At 46.5% G+C, this 17,609-nt stretch overlaps 1 protein-coding gene across 2 annotated transcripts in view; it reads left to right on the top strand.

The window, feature by feature from the left end:
• The window catches only part of APEX1 (apurinic/apyrimidinic endodeoxyribonuclease 1), a 191,536-nt gene extending 174,978 nt beyond the window's left edge, over positions 1-16,558 (top strand). For both annotated transcript variants that reach the window (XM_044058298.1, XM_044058299.1), the window contains one exon: positions 14,190-16,558. In XM_044058298.1, the coding sequence (XP_043914233.1) occupies positions 14,190-14,704 (515 nt within the window). In that variant the 3' untranslated portion in view covers positions 14,705-16,558. The remainder of the gene's footprint in view (positions 1-14,189) is intronic.
• Positions 16,559-17,609: the final 1,051 nt, after the last annotated feature.

Genomic DNA, 17,609 nt, shown 5'->3' with positions numbered 1-17,609 from the left:
CCTGGATGGTCTCCGATGCATCGTGCGTTGCTACCAGTCTTGAGGTGTGGGTGTCCTTGATGAATATGGATACCCCCCTCCTTTCTTGGTATTGTCCGGATTTTGGGGCCGGAACGCATGATGAGGTAAAACCTGATAGTGCTGGGGTGCTCTCAGGAGCCTTGAACCAGTTTTCTGTCACTGCACAGACATCGATGTTCTCCATACTGAGAAGGGCCTCGAGTGCGTGCATTTTGAGATTTAGACTTCTGGCATTGAGCAGCATTACCCTTAGTTTTTCCTTTTTGTGTTCTAGGGTGGTAGGTTTAGAATTTGAGCCTTGCCTAAAAAGGCACTATGGGGTGGCAAGAGCCTTTGCCAATATCCGAATCCCAGGGGTGACAGGGGGAAGCTGTCCCTTGGGCAGCGTGGCTTGTCCAGCATGTCATCCCAGGCAGACAGACATTGGATCCCCTTTGAATGTCACCACACTTTAAGCCAATTGCTAAAGCTGATCATCTTATCTCTGTATTGTGGCATCATTCTTGGTGAAGGTAGGATACTGCTCAAGGTCAGGGTCATACCTGCCTGGGCTACATAATCAGAGAGCTCCTCAATGTCTCTTTTCATGTAGTCCAAGGAGGTATGTCTCAGGTCGTTTACACCAGCGTGGACAATGACTGAGTACCTGCTGTTGAGAGACCTGAGTGCTTGCGTTATGTGGCAGATTCTAGCGCCCGACAGGCAGCTTACTGTGACCTTCTCCTTACTCAGTCTGGTGGCGGACGCCAGTGTGTCTGACTATGGAGTCAACAATGACTAGTTTGTCTGGCATTGTGTTTGGCCTTAAGGGCTGTGACTGTTTGACACTCTGACTGTGAGGTCTATGTGTTGCAGGTGTTGTGTTCTGAGGTGGTGGTTGTTTGGGTGTCTGCTTTGGTGGCCTCTGCTGTTTTGGTAGATTTTTGATCAGAGCCCGAGTATGTCTTTGTGTGTTTATGTGTATGATTTGAGGTTGTGATGGTACTATGTGAGACTGGGTCTATAGTGTGTGTGGTAACCTTCTCCTCCTGACTGGTCTTGCCAGTCCTATGTTGAGAGAGCTCAGCCTCCAGTTTGGCCGTATAGTTGCATCTCTCGCATGTATTTGTGTTTTGTGGGAGGAGGAGAGGGTTGTCTGTGTACATGAGGCAATTGTAACATTGCCTCAATATTCCCAGGTTCACCAGCTGAGCAGGAGAGGACACTAGCAACTGATCCCTCGACATGCTAGAAGGACTAGACAAAAAACTTTAAAAGAGATTCCGGGGGACGTGGGTGACCGAGAAATGGGGGTTTGCCTTTTTGGGGTGCTATCTATAAGAGTGCTATCTATAAGAGTACTGTAGGAGCAAGTGCTAGGTTTAACAGATAGAGAAAAGTCTACTTGGAGTCAAGTAGAGATGATCTTTTTAGGTATTAGAGAAAGTGCTAGTAACAGGGATGCTTAAAGGTAAGATTGAAAAGAATGCACTCTGCAGTGTGCACTAGAGAAGTTAGATATGAAAGTAGGTAACTTGAGTTTTACCTGTTTAAAAAGTTAAGGTTTAGTGGAGAGTTACTATTTTTAAAACAGCAAGATGGACTGAAAGGGGTGGTTACTTTTGTATTTTGGTACTATGAAATACTGTAGGATGGCCAATAAATTTAAATAATTGAAGGGGTGGGATTTCAAAAGTGATGGTTTTGTGATTACTCACATAAGATCTGTTCGCTTCTCCTCTAAATTTCCAACTACCAAAATTTTGCACAAAGATGTTTCACCCAAAAGCTTGGAAAGTGGATGCTCTATCTTTCAGTTGGAACAACCTTCACGTTTATGCTTTTCCTCCTCTGCCTCTCCTTCCAAGGGTACTCTTGAAAGTCAGGAGGGACAAGCCTCGCATGATTCTAATAGCACCAGATTGGCCACGTCAGCACTGGTATCCTCTGCTGAGGAGTTTAATTCAGGGGCCTCCTTGGCCTTTACCACAGCTTCCTCACTTGTTGTCCCAGTCAAGCAGTCATTTGCTCAATGTCAGAGTGCAGTCCCTACATCTAACGGCCTGGCGAATTCTGTTTTAGAGCCTGTGGGGTCTCAGCTTCCTCAACAAGTTTTGGATGTTCTATTGGAAGCTAGGCGGCCTAGCACCAGAAAATTTTATGCTGGAAAATGGAAGAGATTTTTTCTTTGGAGCACTACAAAGGGCTTTGATGTCGCGGGGCCTAATTTGAGTTTTACTCTACAGTACCTTACTGAATTACTGGACAAGGGTTTGTCATTTTCCTCTGTGAAGATTCATGCTGCAGCTATTTCTGCGCACTATGATTGTGACCCTCCTTTATTTTCGTATCCTTTGCTTAAACAATTTCTTAGAGGGGCAAAAAATATAAGACCCCCACGTAGAGCTCCTACTCCTTCCTGGGATCTCAATTTTGTGTTGGAGAAGCTTACTTTGCCTCCTTTTGAACCTGCAGCTACGTCTGAATTGAAATTTTTGTCTTGGAAGACTGCTTTTTTGTTGGCCATTACTTCTGCTAGAAGGGTATCTGAATTGCAGGCTCTCATGGCAGTTGAACCTTTTCTGGTATTCCATAAGGATAGAGTTTCTTTGCGTACTAATCCTACCTTTATGCCAAAAGTGATTTCTAATGTGGCTTTGAACCAGTCTATCCATTTGCCTACTTTTTATGCGGATCCCCAAAATAAAGGGGAAAAAGTTTTGCATTCTTTGGATATCCACAGACAGTTACGTTACTATTTGAGCAGAACTAAGGAGTTCAGACAATCTCAACAGTTATTTGTTTCTTTTGCTGTGACTTCTCAAGGGAAAGCTGTGTCTAAACAGACTTTTTCAAAGTGGATTGGTAACTGTATTGCTTTTTGTTATTCCCATCATGGGAAGAATGTTCCTGCTGGGATCAGGCCTCACTCCACTAGGGCTACTGCTACATCTACTGCTTTTCTGAGGGGTGTAGCTACTAAAGATATTTTGGAAGCAGCTACTTGGAGTTCAGTTCACACTTTTTCCAAGCATTACCATCTCCCTCTTTATTCTAAGTCCAGGGCTGGGTTTGCCACTGCAGTATTACAGGGCATGTTAGCAGCCCCTAATGCCTTTTAGTTTGCCAGCCTCCCTTTTTCCTTTGCTTTGGGATTCTACCCACAGGTTATGACTGCAGCAATGTGAGACGAAGAACATAGTACAGTTTTGTACCTACCATAAATGTAGATGTTCGAGGATCCACATTGCTGCAGTCCTATTTACCCTCCCTCCTTCCCCTCTGTTGTTGGGGTGGTTATTGTGGTTGTGGTGCCCTTGGGATTTTTGTTATTTTTCCTTTTCTGGTTGTTGGGCATTCTATTTTTCTTTGGGTCTGACCTTTTCCTTCTAAAGGCATTCTGCCATCTGGGGCAAGAAAGACTGAGGATATGACGTCTCATGCGCTTAAGTACTACTACGTACTGATGTCAGCACCGGGCGACCATGACCGACGTCAGCCTAATCCTTTGGTATTCGGGTCGACCGAGGACAGCGGACTACCCACAGGTTATGACTGCAGCAATGTGGATCCTCGAACATCTACATTTATGGTAGGTACAAAACTGTACTTTTTTAAAGTAAGATGCTCCTATAAGCCATTTAAGCCTTCATGTCCTTGGAATGCCCCACCCCCAGCATCCATTTCACCTGTCACTTTGTAAAGGGCGTACTCCACCTCAGGCCATCTAGATGGGCTATGGCTGCAGCTTAGGACCTTTAAATTCAACCCCCCAAGCCAAATGCACAAGATCCCCCAGTATGTTGTAAGTCTGTTTCTAGTTCCTTTGACTAAAAAGTTTTCTGAGTTGTGGACTTTGTGGGGGGGAAAAAAAAAAAAGATCTGAAGTAGTTAACTTCATTTTATCTGCAACCTGTGGGTATTCGGATCCGAGCCGGCAGCTTTTTTTCTAGCATCTGCTCCAAGCTCTGAGCTCCTCCCCATACCCATAATGCACTACCATCTCCTACGTTTGCCATGCCAGTAGTGTGCATTGTGGTCTCCTTCGCTCTGAGCTCAGGGATAGTAAGTTTTATTAATACTTAGTCTCTTTGTGTCTGAGTTGATTGTTTCCCTTCCTCCCCCACTAGTATATCGCTTGTTCGTCGGTTAGTCAAAAAAAAAAAAAAGTTTTTGTTGTAAACCTTGGTAGAGTAGTTGTTAGGCCTGCCCTTCCCCTACGTGTGTTTTGTGTGTGGTGATTTAATAGGTAGTGGTTTTTGGTGCAGGACCATGGCTGATCAGCCAAAATCTGTTTAAGAAATGCACAGAATGTGGCCATAAGCTCTCCCCGGCTGTTGGTCACTCTCTGTGTTTGTTTGGGAGTGCCACATTTGTCAACACAATGTGGTATCTGCACTGGGTTCAATCCTAGAGCCCTCAGGGATCGGAAGGCCAAATTAGTAGCTAAAGGCCTTCTCCCCGCATCCATGCTGGAATCTGCCATGGCCTCGGTACTTAGTACTCAATCTCCCACCCAGACAGGGACTCAAACTCCCTCCTCTTCCGGTGCTAGGTCAAGTAAGGACAAAGCTACAGTTAGTGCAGCTGACAAGGAGGACAGAGAAAGGCGCAAGGAGAATAGGGACAAGAAAAGGGACAGACCTCGCAAGAGATCCCCGGACAGGGAGCTTTTCCTTCGTCCCCCTTCTAAGTCCATGAGGCCAATTTCTCCACGGCTCCGGTCTCCTCGTTTTTCACTGGAACCGTTGGAACCTTCGGATCCGAGGCCTTCCTCCCTCTCATTGCGCAGACCAGCCAGATCCGAGTTGGTGGCTTCTTCGCGATCGACTCTGAGCTTATCAGACTTAGACATGGACAGGATGATGCGGAGATTCATTCAGACCCAAATACAGATATGAGTCTTGCCAGGCCCCTGTCCCTCTGGAGGGGGGACCTCCATGCCCTTTTTCTGCCCCATCTCTCCTTCCCCGATCTGTGCTTTGGGGCTCTTGGATCCGAGGATTTTCAGAGCTGGTAGCTTGGTGCCGATGGTTCCTCCAACCTCGACTCCGGCTGTTACCTTGAGTTCCTCGGATCCGACTAGTTCGGATATGAGTGACTCTCGGAAACCCAGACAGGGAGTTTTACCTGAGGGAATGGATTCTTCGGCTCGCCTTTTTCGGATCCGACCTGTTTCCTCGAACCTCAGGCTACCCTTGCTTTGGCTCCGGTCCCTGCTACGGATCTGGGGAGGGCATCTTCCTTGCTGGGTGCCAAGGAGGTGCGCTCTCTTTCGGCCTTCGAAGTGGTGGAGAGGGTTCTCTCCCAGGGACTGAAATCCCAGCCCATTCCCTCTGATTCCACCAAGACACCCCTGGATTTGGCGACTGCTCCCTTCATCCTGTCTCAGGGACAGCCCGTGCCAGAGGATCCCCAGATTATTTCCCTTGAGGGAACCCCCTGCAGCTCACGAGTCCTCTTCTGAGAGCCCTACTGTAGAGGGCCACTGCAAGTGCAAAAGGAGGCACTTGGACTCCCGTGAGTCCCTCACTATGGACACGGACTTATATGAAGGAGAAGGTTCCCCCAGGTCACCTCCCAAAGACGTCTCCTTCGGAGAAATCATGGAGATCCTCCACCAGATGGGGGAGGTTGGTCAGCCCTAAAACCTCCTGGGGATGTGTCAGTGTTCCTGGAGGCCTTTGACACGCGCCCATCTACTTCCTCGGTGTCCCAGTCAGTGGACCCCTTGGTGGACCTTATCACCATGCGGGCATGGAAGGAGTCTGACAGCGTAGAGCCCATCCCCAAACGCCCCGACAAAATTTTATCTCCCCCCTTTCGACAGATAACCTTGGTCAAAAGGAGCCCCAGTTGACGCTATGTTGGTTGCAGCAGCCACCAAGAAGGAACTAGCACAGGAGAGTTCCTCAGTCCACCCTCCAGACAAGGAGTCCAGGTCGGTGTATAGGTTTGGGAAGCGCGTTTATTCCTCAGCTACCTTTTCAATCTGTGCGCTGAACTTTTTGGCACGTGTGATCTGGCTTCAGCGAGACCTTACATCAGAATTCTCGGAGTCACCCCCAGAATCTTCATCGCCGCAGGACAAACAATTGTTCTCTGTGAAAATGTCTACTCTGAAGTCAGTCTAAAACACGTCTATGCGGCTCCTTTCCCATGCCACGGAAGGAGCAGCTAGGGTGGCCGGGACAGGCATAGCCATGAGGCGTCATGCCTGGCTCAGGTTGTTTCAGTTCGCGGACCCTTTCAAGGCGTCGTTTATTAATGCTCCCTACGACAGTTCTTCCCTTTTCAGGAAGACAGTACATGACACACATGTCCAGAGCGAAAAGGGTGGGAATACTATGCCGTCGGGATCCGCTTCTCTAACCCTCAGCGGTCCTTCGCTAGGAATCAGAGGGCAAAAGATGATGTGGTTCCGAAAATCTGTTTTCCCGAGATTCTTCGGACAACTATTCCCCCAGAGGCAGAGGGGGACAGGATCGACGCAGACCCAGTGGTAGAGGGGGTCCCAGGAATTTTGGGTCTAGGGAACCTTTTTCTGATAGACCCGGTTAGCAGCCGTGAGGGGTTGCCCGGCTGTCCGACTCTGGAGGCAGTCGGGGGAAAATTGTCCTTACACCCAGCGGCATGGGAGTCCATTACAACAGATCACTGGGCTTTACAGATTATATCCAGAGGCTACACTTTCCCATTTGTTACCCCTCCAAATATTCCAAAACACCTCCCGGATGTTCCACCCACTCAAAGGGAGGCCACAGCTATAGAGGTTTCAAAGCTGCTTCTCAAACGAGCTATCGAACAGGTCCCCCCCCCCCCCCGACCAGTCCGGATCAGGCATCTACTCACGGTTCTTTTTAGTACCAAAAAAGACGGGGGACCTCAGGCCCATTCTAGACCTGTCAGCTTTGAACCTGTCTGTAGCCAAACAGAAATTCCGGATGGTCACCCTACAGTCCATTCTACCTTATCTTCGAGAGTGCAACTGGATGTGCTCGTTAGACCTCAAGGATGCTTACTACCACATCAAGATCCACAGAAGCTCCAGGAGGTTTCTGCACTTCGGCTGGGAGCCAGTCGTTTTCAGTTCAGAGCCCTACCCTTCGATCTCACCACAGCCCCCCAGGGTGTTCACAAAGGGTAATGGCAGTTGTAGCAGCTCACCTGAGGCTTCAGGGTATTCGGGTGTTTCCTTACCTGGACGACTGGCTCTTCACTGCACCCAACAAGCATCTGCTTTGTCTGGCCCGTGACTATTTCATTTGGTTGGCAGATCTATTGGGGATTACAGTCAGTGTTCAGAAATCCCAATTGCATCCAGTGCAAGTTTTAGACTTCATTGGGGCATGGCTAGACACCTTGCAGATGAAAGTATTCTTAACTCCAGACAGGATCTTACACCTCAGGTGCCACATAGCTCAGATAGCGAACTTCAACTCTCCAGAGGCAAGCGAAGTTCTCAGGGCACTGGGCTCCATGGCTGCCTCCATATCGATTCTCCCTTGTGCGCACCTTCATATGCGGGTTCTTCAATGGACTTTTGGCTGTTCCGTGGTCTTGGCTAGACCTGCCCATGGACTTTCCGGTCAGGATCAGTCATGTCTGTAGAACGTCCCTTCACGTCATCTCCAGTCCAAGCCACAGTGACCACGGACGACTCCCAACTCGGGTGGGGTGGAGACTGTTCGGGAAGGACAGTCCAAGGCACATGATCCCAGTCAGAGACCAAGTTGCACATAAATGTTCTAGAGATGAGGGCAGTGCTTTTAGCGTTGGAAGCCTTTCACGCTGTCCTTCCACTCGGATTGATTGCAATTCAGTCAGACATGTCTGTTGTCTGGTATATCAACAAGCAGGGGGGAACCAGATCCTATCCCCTATGTCACGAGACCATGAGAGTGTGGCAATGGGCGATCTCCACGGTCGGTTTCTGATAGTAACGCACATCCTTGGGCACTCCAACATTTTAGCAGACAGATTGAGTCTGGCTATTCTGATGCCGTACGAGTGGTCTCTGAAACAGTCAGTAGCGGAGGAGATATTCTTTGCATTCGCATCTCCTTCCAACGCGAAGTGCAGTGAATTCTTCGCTCTGGTTCCCTCACCAGGGGAAGCCCCAGAGATGCTGTAGTCCATGCTTGGCCCCCCGGGCTTCTGTATGCTTACCCACCATTGCCACTCATTCCGAAGTTTCTTAGAAAGCTTGCCGACTGCGGTGCAAAGTTATCCTCATTGTCCCATTCTGGCCTAGTCTGGTTTGGTTCCCATTCCTTTGGTCTCCTCTCTTAGCTCCTCCGTGGTTTCTGGACCCCTGCCCTGATCTAATCTCCCATCCTTCGGGTGTCCATCCACCCAACCTGGGCAGCTTCAAGCTGACAGCTTGGTTGCTCCAGTTCCGTTGATTGCCAGGACTCCCGGTCTTTCATCCCCGGTAAAATTCATTCTGGTGGCTTCTCTTAAAGATTCCACTAGGAAACTTTATCACAGTAAATGGAAGCGTTTTTCCATTTGGGCCTCACAGAGAAAACTAGGTCCGTTTTTAAGCCCCTGATCCAGCGGTGTTGGATTTCTTGTCTGGCATTTTTCAGCAAGGAGCTAGCTCCTCCACAGTGAAAGTATAATTGGCAGCCATTTCTAATTTTCATGTTGGTGAAGACAATATTGCCTTAGCCTCTTCTAGGCTGTGTAAGGCCTTTCTTAAAGGCACTTTTCTGTTGCGCCCTCCTGTCAAGGATTCAGTGCCCCCTTGGGATCTTACCTTTGTCCTACAGGCATTGGTGGCTCCTCCATTTGAACCTGCAGCTTCGGTGGATTTAAAATTTTTATCCTGGAAGAAAGCTTTCCCAGTTCCCATTACATCTGCTAGGAGAGTTTCTGAGCTTCAAGGTCTGTCTGCCGTGCCTCCTTATTTGGTCTTCCATAAGGATAGGGTCTCCCTCCGTACTAATCTTCCTTCTTACCCAAAGTGGCATCTGAAGCAAACATAAACCAGTCCATTAATCTGCCCGTTTTCTTTCCTAACATCCAAAATAAGAGTGAATACAAACTTTTTTGTTGGATGTTCATAGACAACTTCGCTTCTATCTTCATAGAACAAAATCATTTCGCAAGACTGATCAGTTTGTTTCCTTTTCCAAAGCCTTTCTGGGCAAGGCTATTTCTAAGGTTTCTTTGGCCGAATGGATCACTCTTTGCATTTCGCATGTCTACAAAGCAAAAGGTTTGTCGTCTCCTGGTATTGTTAAAGCTCACTCTACCAGGTCCTTGGCGACTTCTGCTGTTTTTTGGTCTAGGGTTCCTTTGGACAACAGTTGTGCAGCAGCGACCTGAGCCAATTCACATACCTTCATTTCTCATTACAAATTTAAAGCATCCTTTGGCTCTGCGGTGCTTTGGAATATCCTTCCATAGGGACCTCCTAGGATTGGAGTAGCTGGGGACTGTGTCCCACAGGTTGCAGATAAAACGAAGATGTTATGTGATCCGATCTCGCCTACATTCTGAAAGATGGGTTCGGAGCCGATACCTCGGCTCCGACTCGGCACACTTGTGCTATAGAGCGAGGCCTCTTATTGGCTGAGCTTTCTTTATCCCAGGATGCACCACCACTAATCCCCCAGATCTCGTTTGCCGCTTACAGAGCTTGGACGTGGTCTCAACATTGGCTGGGCTAAGTACTATATTAATAGTATCTTTTCCTGTCAGAAATTTTCTTTTTTTCAACCCAAAAGCTGTTTTAACAGCTATTATTTGTGTATGAGTGTGTTTCTTAGTGATTTATTGATTTTTACTTGAAATTTCCTGTCAGAGAAGATTCCTTTCAGTCAGAGGGGCCTTCTCTGTTCTAACTGCTTTATTGGTTGTGTGTGGGTCAAGTACCCAGTTGAGTTAGAGGGTCTTGACCCTCCTTGCTTTCTTTCTTTCTTTTTTTCTTACTGTAAAAAAAAAAAAAAAGGAAAGGGAAAAGTTTCTCTTTCAGTATTTATATATTGGTTGGCATTTTGGTTGTACCTGAGAAGATTCCTTTCAGTCAGAGAAGATTCCTTTCAGTCAGAGGGGCCTTCACTGTTCTAACTGCTTTTTTGGTTGTGTGTGGGTCAAGTACCCATTTGAGTTAGACGGTCTTGACCCTCCTTGCTTTCTTTCTTTCTTTTTTTTCTTACTGTAAAAAAAAAAAAAAAAAAGGAAAGGGAAAAGTTTCTCTTTCAGTATTTATATATTGGTTGGCATTTTGCTTGTACCTGTATCCTAAGCTGTTTAAAATTTACTGTTGTTCCTGTTTTTTGTTTTACAACTATGTCTAAGGAACATAAACCATCCGGTTTTAAGAAGTGCACGAGGTGTGGGTTTAAAATGTCCATTACGGACGACCACTCCTCGTGCGTCTATTGTCTTGGCGCCATACATCTCCAAGAATCCTGCAGTGTGTGCCATGCATTTTCCTCTCGAGTCCTCCAGGAGAGGAAAAACAAATTAATCCTTAGAGGGTTAATCAGGCCTTCTTTCAAGGAGGCTTTATCTTCCTCTCCTTCTAAGAAGAGGAAAGCTCCGACCAGTCAGTCGGAGCCGACGGCTAAGAAAGGCAAGCAGACTTTTCCATCGGCTCCACGGACTTCGGAGCCGAGGTCGGGAACGGTCTGCCTCGATGCCTCCTACCTCGACCCCTCTGGTTTCGAGCCGAGGTCTGGAGCATCGAGAGTCATCCTCATCGGCTCCACTGATATTGGAGCCGATAAGTCATCGGCTCAGACACTTCCCCTTGAAGCGAAGTCTTATCGGGCGAGAAATTTCGGTGAAGGCTTCCTCGAGCCGATAATACTGGAATCCCGGGCTGATCCCCAGGCCCATCGGGCCGATGGAGAAATCGGTTCGGGCCCAGTCGGTATCCTCGAGATCTTCCAGGATGTCTGATTCGGACATAGACAGGGTACTCCTTCGACTCTTCCAGTCTCCGGTGTTCCAAAAGATGGTTTCGGCTCCAGCCCATTTGGCTTCAGAGCCGATGGTCCACTCCCTTACAGTTCTTCCTCCTCCAACAGCCGGCACCGTTGGAGCGGGTGTTGGTGGAACCAGTGGAGGTGTTAGGGTCAGACCCGACCCTTGCTCCGACTCCGGCTCCTGGGTCGGAGTTCAGTGCACGGACTTCTTCCTTCGGCCCTAGGGGAGGCTTCGGGATTGATGCCTTGGTCCCAAGTCTTCCTCTTGGTGCATCAGCGGCGGAGTACCGTCTACTGTCGTGGCACGGAGGGGGGACCTTCCCAGGATTCTGGTGGTCCCGCCTTCAGGGCTATAAGGAGTGCTCTAGCCAAATCTTCTTTGGCCACTTCCACAGTTTCCCCGGCTCCTTCCCTACTCTTGGAGACTGGGTCGTTGGCAGTTCCCCTGTCAGCAGACAGCGGAGCCCCTGAGCCTCAGGTTACCCCGCTGGGGTTTCTCCCTCTTGGAGGTCCTTCTGAAGCCTCTTCAGATAAACCTCCCAGGAAGAAAACGTGCAAGAGGAAGCACGTTGACTCCCCTGATGAGTCTTTGACATCTGACACCGATCTCGATGATGCAGAGGGTCCCCAAGTCGCCCTCGGATGATGTCTCCTTTGCAGACATCCTTGAAGCCCTAAAACGAGGCGGCTGGCAGTCCAAACCTCCCTCTGCTGATGAGTCGGTGTTCCTGAAGGCCTTGGGCTCAGCCCTCCGCCTCCTGGGTGTCTCCGCCCTTGAGCTCTTGGATTTGATCTGTCGAAGGCGTGGGAACACCGGACTCTGTGGAACCGGTGCCCGCCGTCCAACTCTCATACGGCAAATCCAATGTGAGCCGACAGGTTGAGCAGGACCATTCTGTCTCCTCACGAGTGGTCACTGAACATAACTATTACAAGACAGATTTTCAGCGAATGGGGAGTTCCTTGTTGCGACCTCTTGACTCCTCTGAATCACGAAGTGCAAGGATTTTTCTCCCTATCGGCTCGGGAAGAGCCCTATGGATGCGTTATTCCATCCTTGGCCCACCGGCCTGCTTTATGCCTTCCCTCCAGTTCCGCTACTACCCAAGGTAATTCAGAAGGCTTCTCATAGGGAGCAAGATGATCTTAATTGCTCCTTACTGGCCTCGTCAAGTCTGGTTTCCCTATCTTCGGAAACATGCTCTGGAAGGTCCATGGTTCCTGGACCAGATCCCAGACCTACTGACTCATCAGTCGGGACTACTACACCAGTCCCTACACACATTAAGATTGACGGCCTGGCTCCTCCTCTTCCAACCATAGTCAGGAGACATGCACTAGACCCAGAGGTAGTGCATATTGTCTTCAGCCCACAAGTCGACTGAAGAAACTTTATTCTAGCAAATGGAAAAGATTTGCTATATGGGCTCAACTCCGGGGCCTGGACCCCATTTCAACTCCGTAGCAGAAGTACTCAAGTTCCTAACCTCTCTTTTCAACCAAGGCTCTTCTGTTTCTACCATCAAAGTACAATTGGCAGCAGTTTCTAACTTTCATGAATCCATAGACCCACCTTTAATGAGCAACAGGTTGTGTAAGACCTTCTTGAAAGGTGCTGCTCTATTAAGACCTCCAGTTTCTCATCCTGCACCTCCATGGGATCTGGATATAGTATTACGTGCCTTGACTTCTTCCCCCTTTGAACCGGCAGCTACCTGTGATTTAAAGTTTCTATCATGGAAGACAGCTTTCCTAGTGGCAATTACTTCAGCCAGAAGGGTTTCAGAACTTCAAGCTTTGTCAGTAAAACCTCCGTACTTGGTTTTTCATCCAGACAGAGTTTCCCTCAGACCGAATCCTTCTTTTGTTCCTAAAGTCTGCTCTACTTTATGCTTACAACAGTCATTAGATCTCCCAGTGTTTTTCCCAAAATACTCCAATGAAGCAGAATTTATTTTCCACACACTAGTTGTCCATAGGCAGTTACGTTTTTATTTGGATAGGACCAAACAGTCAAGGAATACAGATCAGTTGTTTGTGTCCTTTGCAGAAAACAAATTGGGCAACGCAGTCACAAAGGTCACTATTGCCAAATGGATCAGGGACTGTATTACTCAAGCTTATATTTTTTCTAACGAGGAGCTTTCCACCTCTGTCAAGGCTCATTCTACAAGGGCTATGGCTACTTCGGTAGCATTTCATTCTAAGCTTGCTATTGGTGACATTTGTGCTGCGGCTACATGGTCTTCCCCGCATACTTTCATTTCTCACTACAAATTAGATTTGGCATCTAGAGGACGAGCTTCATTTGGTTCCACAGTACTCAGGAGTGTTTTCCAATGAGCCACCTGGGATTTAGGTGCTAGGGACGCTGTCCCATCTTTCAGAATGTAGGCGAGATCGGATCACATAACATCTTTTAGTTATGTACTCACCATAACTTCAGATGTTTGGGATCCATCTCACATTCCTAATAACCCACCCTCCTTCCCCCTTCCTTGGAGATCAGAGGATATCAGAAGGTCCGAATCCTGTTGTTTCATCTTGAAACATCTAACAATGTTATATAAACAAGCTGTGCATGTGTGCATGAATGCGGACAAACAAGATCTGGGGGATTAGTGGTGGTGCATCCTGGGATAAAGAAAGCTCAGCCAATAAGAGGCCTCGCTCTATAGCACAAGTGTGACCTCGGCTCCGAACCCATCTTTCAGAATGTAGGCGAGATGGATCCCAAACATCTGAAGTTATGGTGAGTACATAACTAAAAGTTAACTACTTCAGATAAAGAAATTTATGTACTCACCATAACGTTCCATCTGAGTAGTTAATACTTCATTTTTCTGCAACCTTCCCTCCATCCGTCCCCCAGACCTTGACCTGTCTATACAGGTTTGGTTCATTGGGCTGAGTTGCTTATGTATTTAGTTGCAGCAAACTCTATCTGAGGGAAGGTAGGAGATGGTAGTGCATTATGGGTAGGAGCTTGGAGCAGATGCTAGAAAAAAAGTTGCCGGCTCTGATCTGAATACCCACAGGTTGCAGAAAAATGAAGTATAACTACTCAGATGGAACGTTATGGTGAGTTCATAACTTTTTTTCTCATCGGATAGGTTTACCTTGCTCACTAGTGTCCTTTATGTTTAAAGAAATTAAGAGGTAGCACATAGTTGAGCTTTTCATTTGCCAGTCACTTTTGTACTCCCCAATTTTCCAACATAACTAACCTTTTTGATTTTCTTTCTGCAGGAGTGGAGGAGCATGATAAAGAAGGAAGAGTGATCACAGCTGAGTTTGACAAATTCTTCCTTGTAGCAGCTTATGTACCTAACTCTGGTCGCGGGTTGGTACGACTGGAGTACAGGCAGAAGTGGGATGTGGATTTCCGGGCCTACCTGAAGTCTCTAGACAAGAAGAAACCTCTTATCCTTTGTGGAGACCTGAATGTGGCCCACAAGGAAATTGACCTGAAGAACCCTAAAACCAACAAGAAGACAGCTGGCTTTACTGTTGAGGAGCGTGAAGGCTTCACAAGCCTACTGGAAGAAGGCTTTGCAGATAGCTTCCGACACCTGTATCCTGATACCCAGTATGCCTACACCTTTTGGACCTATATGATGAATGCTCGGGGCAAGAATGTGGGCTGGCGTCTTGATTACTTTGTACTTTCCGATGCTCTTTTAGATAACCTGTGTGATAGCAAGATCCGGTCTAAAGTCATGGGTAGCGATCATTGCCCCATTACCTTGTTATTAGCAGTGTAAGGATTCCTGGATGCTGGAAAGGTGTACCAGAAAACTGATCTTTCACAGTTACCTTTGAGTATAAATTGAAACCAGACAGGCTGCAAAATCATAGTAGTTTGCCATGTTTTTGCTCATAGACATAAGCTTGTCAAGAAAGCATAACATACACTGTTGGCATCTTTTGTGTAACCATTCAAGCTAAGGGAAATGTACCTGCACATTGTGTGTATGTGGCCCACAGGATCACCCCATTGGCTCCCCCTTCATGCACCTTGTTGGCCCATAAAATTCCTTTGTTGTAGCTACAGACCCACAGACTGTTTATTCTTTGGCAGGAAAGTCTATTCATCCTATTTGTTCCATTTTTGAAGGTGAGAGTTTGGTGCTAGGGAGCAGGCTCCCCTCCCCATCAGTGGATTTCTTCCTTCAGAAGTACTTCATTTCAGGAGGCATGTACCATCTGCTATACCTGTCCACTCCTCCTCCCTAAGCAACACACTGTGGAACAGCTTTTGACATGATAGGCTGCTTTTGTTGCCAACAATGCACTTAGGTGTCACCAGTGCAGCATGCCAGACTACCTGCCTTTTTCCAAGATGGCTGCAGTAGTATTGACTACACACTCCTGTTCTCCTACCTTGAACCTGTAGCTCTTGTGCTGCTAATGGAACACCAGTTGTCTGAAGAGCAGGCAGAGTTAGTGTTTCAGGTACACCCATTCCTGTGATTTAAACAGGAAATGTTAATATATCTGTGGTGTGGATGTGTTTCTTCCTTTGAGGGAAGGTTGAACTGAAGTTTGTAATCAAAATGGTTGACTGAGTTGTAAGTCATTGGGTTTTAACCCCGTCTCTTATACTCTGTAACCATTCCATTTCTTTTGGGGAAGGTAGCAGCATGTTCTGCAGTGAACATTAAAGGCAGCAGTGCAGGGACAGTTGTATTTGTAGGCTTATAGTGCCTTTTCCATCCTCATGTAGAATAAAAAGTTCAGTGATGACATTGTGCCTGTATGCCAGAATCTGATAGAATCTGGTTGTCAGATTTAAAACATGGAACACAAGTAGTTTTTTTTATGATTTTAGTTTACCTTTTTGAATGTGTACTTTAATATTTTTTCTTTTTACCTGTCCTACCAAGTGTGATTTCAAGTCTGTAGTATGTGTCCATAAGCTGACAGTCCTGCTTTCCTTTGAAATTTGTTTGTCCTTATGGTGTATTGCTACCTGCAGTTGGTAGGTATAAGAAGGTAAATAGTGGGCAGTGGTGGCAAACTATCCTAGTTTTTATGCATTATGAGGTGTTCTGTTTTTGGATTTTGATCTGATTTATGGTTTATAACTGAATAATTTGTAGCGCTAGATATTTGTGCAGAATATGTCAAGTTTATTACCCAGATTCCTCTCTAGCACAGTTCTTATGTTCGTCACACCGATGCTTTGAACAGTTTCTGAAATGAAAGTTTTGCTCAGCCTAACTAGAGAGAATATGTTGGATGTAAGAAAAGCCATTTGTCATGAAGGCATTATTTTGGTTTAAAGTTATGAGCCACCCCAGCAAGATGTCTTTTGCTGTTCTGCTAGTTTTCTAGCAATGCATGATGGGCTGTGTTACTAACAGATACAAACTGCTGTCTCCTGACTAGTTATAGCCACTGTACAGAGCTCTGTGCCTTAGTTGTATAGGTGGCTTATAGTGGTTCTGCATCCCTGCTAGTAAAGGGTGCTGCTAGCCTTTGTTTACAAGTGTAAGTTTTAACTACTTTTTTAATGAGCTATGTTTAGTTTACTGATTGTATATTTGCAAGGTGGTGCCATGTTACCTGTAAAGCAGAGAACTGCTCTGAATAAATTTTATACATGTATACTTGAACATGTTTTTTCCCCCTATTGGGGGGGGCTTCTGATTTTAAAGCTGTGTGAAATGAGTATCTTCGTTTGAATGTTTTTCAAAGGTGAGTGAATATCTTGACATTACTTTCTTTGGGGGGGGGTTAAATGTTCCCCATCCCCCTGTTACGGCATAATTTTAGTATGCAAGGAACATGACTGTGAACCTAATTATTTGTTTGTGTTTTGTAAACTTTTCCCCTCCATTTTTATACTGTAGTACCAGCCAGTGTACTGAGCTATTCAGAGATGTACATAAGCATAACATTTCTATTTCATAATGACTTTTTCGATAAAATCCTGATCACTATTAGATTTTCACAGGGTTTCTTCTTGATATCTGTTTTTTTCATGTTCTGAAATGCTTTTTGCAGTAGTAGGCTTCTAGATGGCTTCTACTTGAAGTCTCTGCAGCAGGGTGTACAGGGTCAGGCAAAAATGGAATTTTTATTTTAGCATTGCTTTAAGTTGGGGGTAGAGGACTATCCCACTATTAAGCACTGTGGGAGGTGTGATTATGCATCAAGTGAGTTGTGGCTTTCCATTGTCCTTTGAGGAACCCAAGGCCAACTCATTTTACAAAAACACTCTTAACGATACCCAGGAAAAGCATGAGAGGTCTAAAACATTCCAGACATCCCATAATGCACCATTACGGTGAATAATTCAACCACTGAACTAGCCGGAGGATGTTGTAGCACTCCTTCAATTAGAGGACTGGAGTGAGTAAGTTGAAGCCTTTTAGCAGTGCAGTCTTGCAGGGGTAGGGCCACAGCATGTAGTACCAGTGACATTTGGCTAGCAGCATGACTGATTTTGTGAATTGCTGGGGATGAAATGACTAGTCTTGAGCCGTCTTTCCTTGGAGTAGGATTTTTTTTGTACCACCTGGTAGTACATTCGGGGATCTACAGCAGCCAGATGGAGAGTTTGACGCAGTGTTAAGCTCAGTTCCAAGAGTAAATGATACAAGACCCCACTGTAACACTAGAAAACAAGTCCATAGCAAAAGGTAAGCCAAGCAAGAGCCTTTG

This window comes from Protopterus annectens, chromosome 16.part0, assembly GCF_019279795.1.
Source record: "Protopterus annectens isolate FY-2018-M chromosome 16.part0, PAN1.0, whole genome shotgun sequence".
NCBI lineage: Eukaryota > Metazoa > Chordata > Ceratodontiformes > Protopteridae > Protopterus > Protopterus annectens.
Note: the sequence above shows the minus strand (reverse complement) of the source record. Positions and strands in the feature narration are given on the sequence as shown.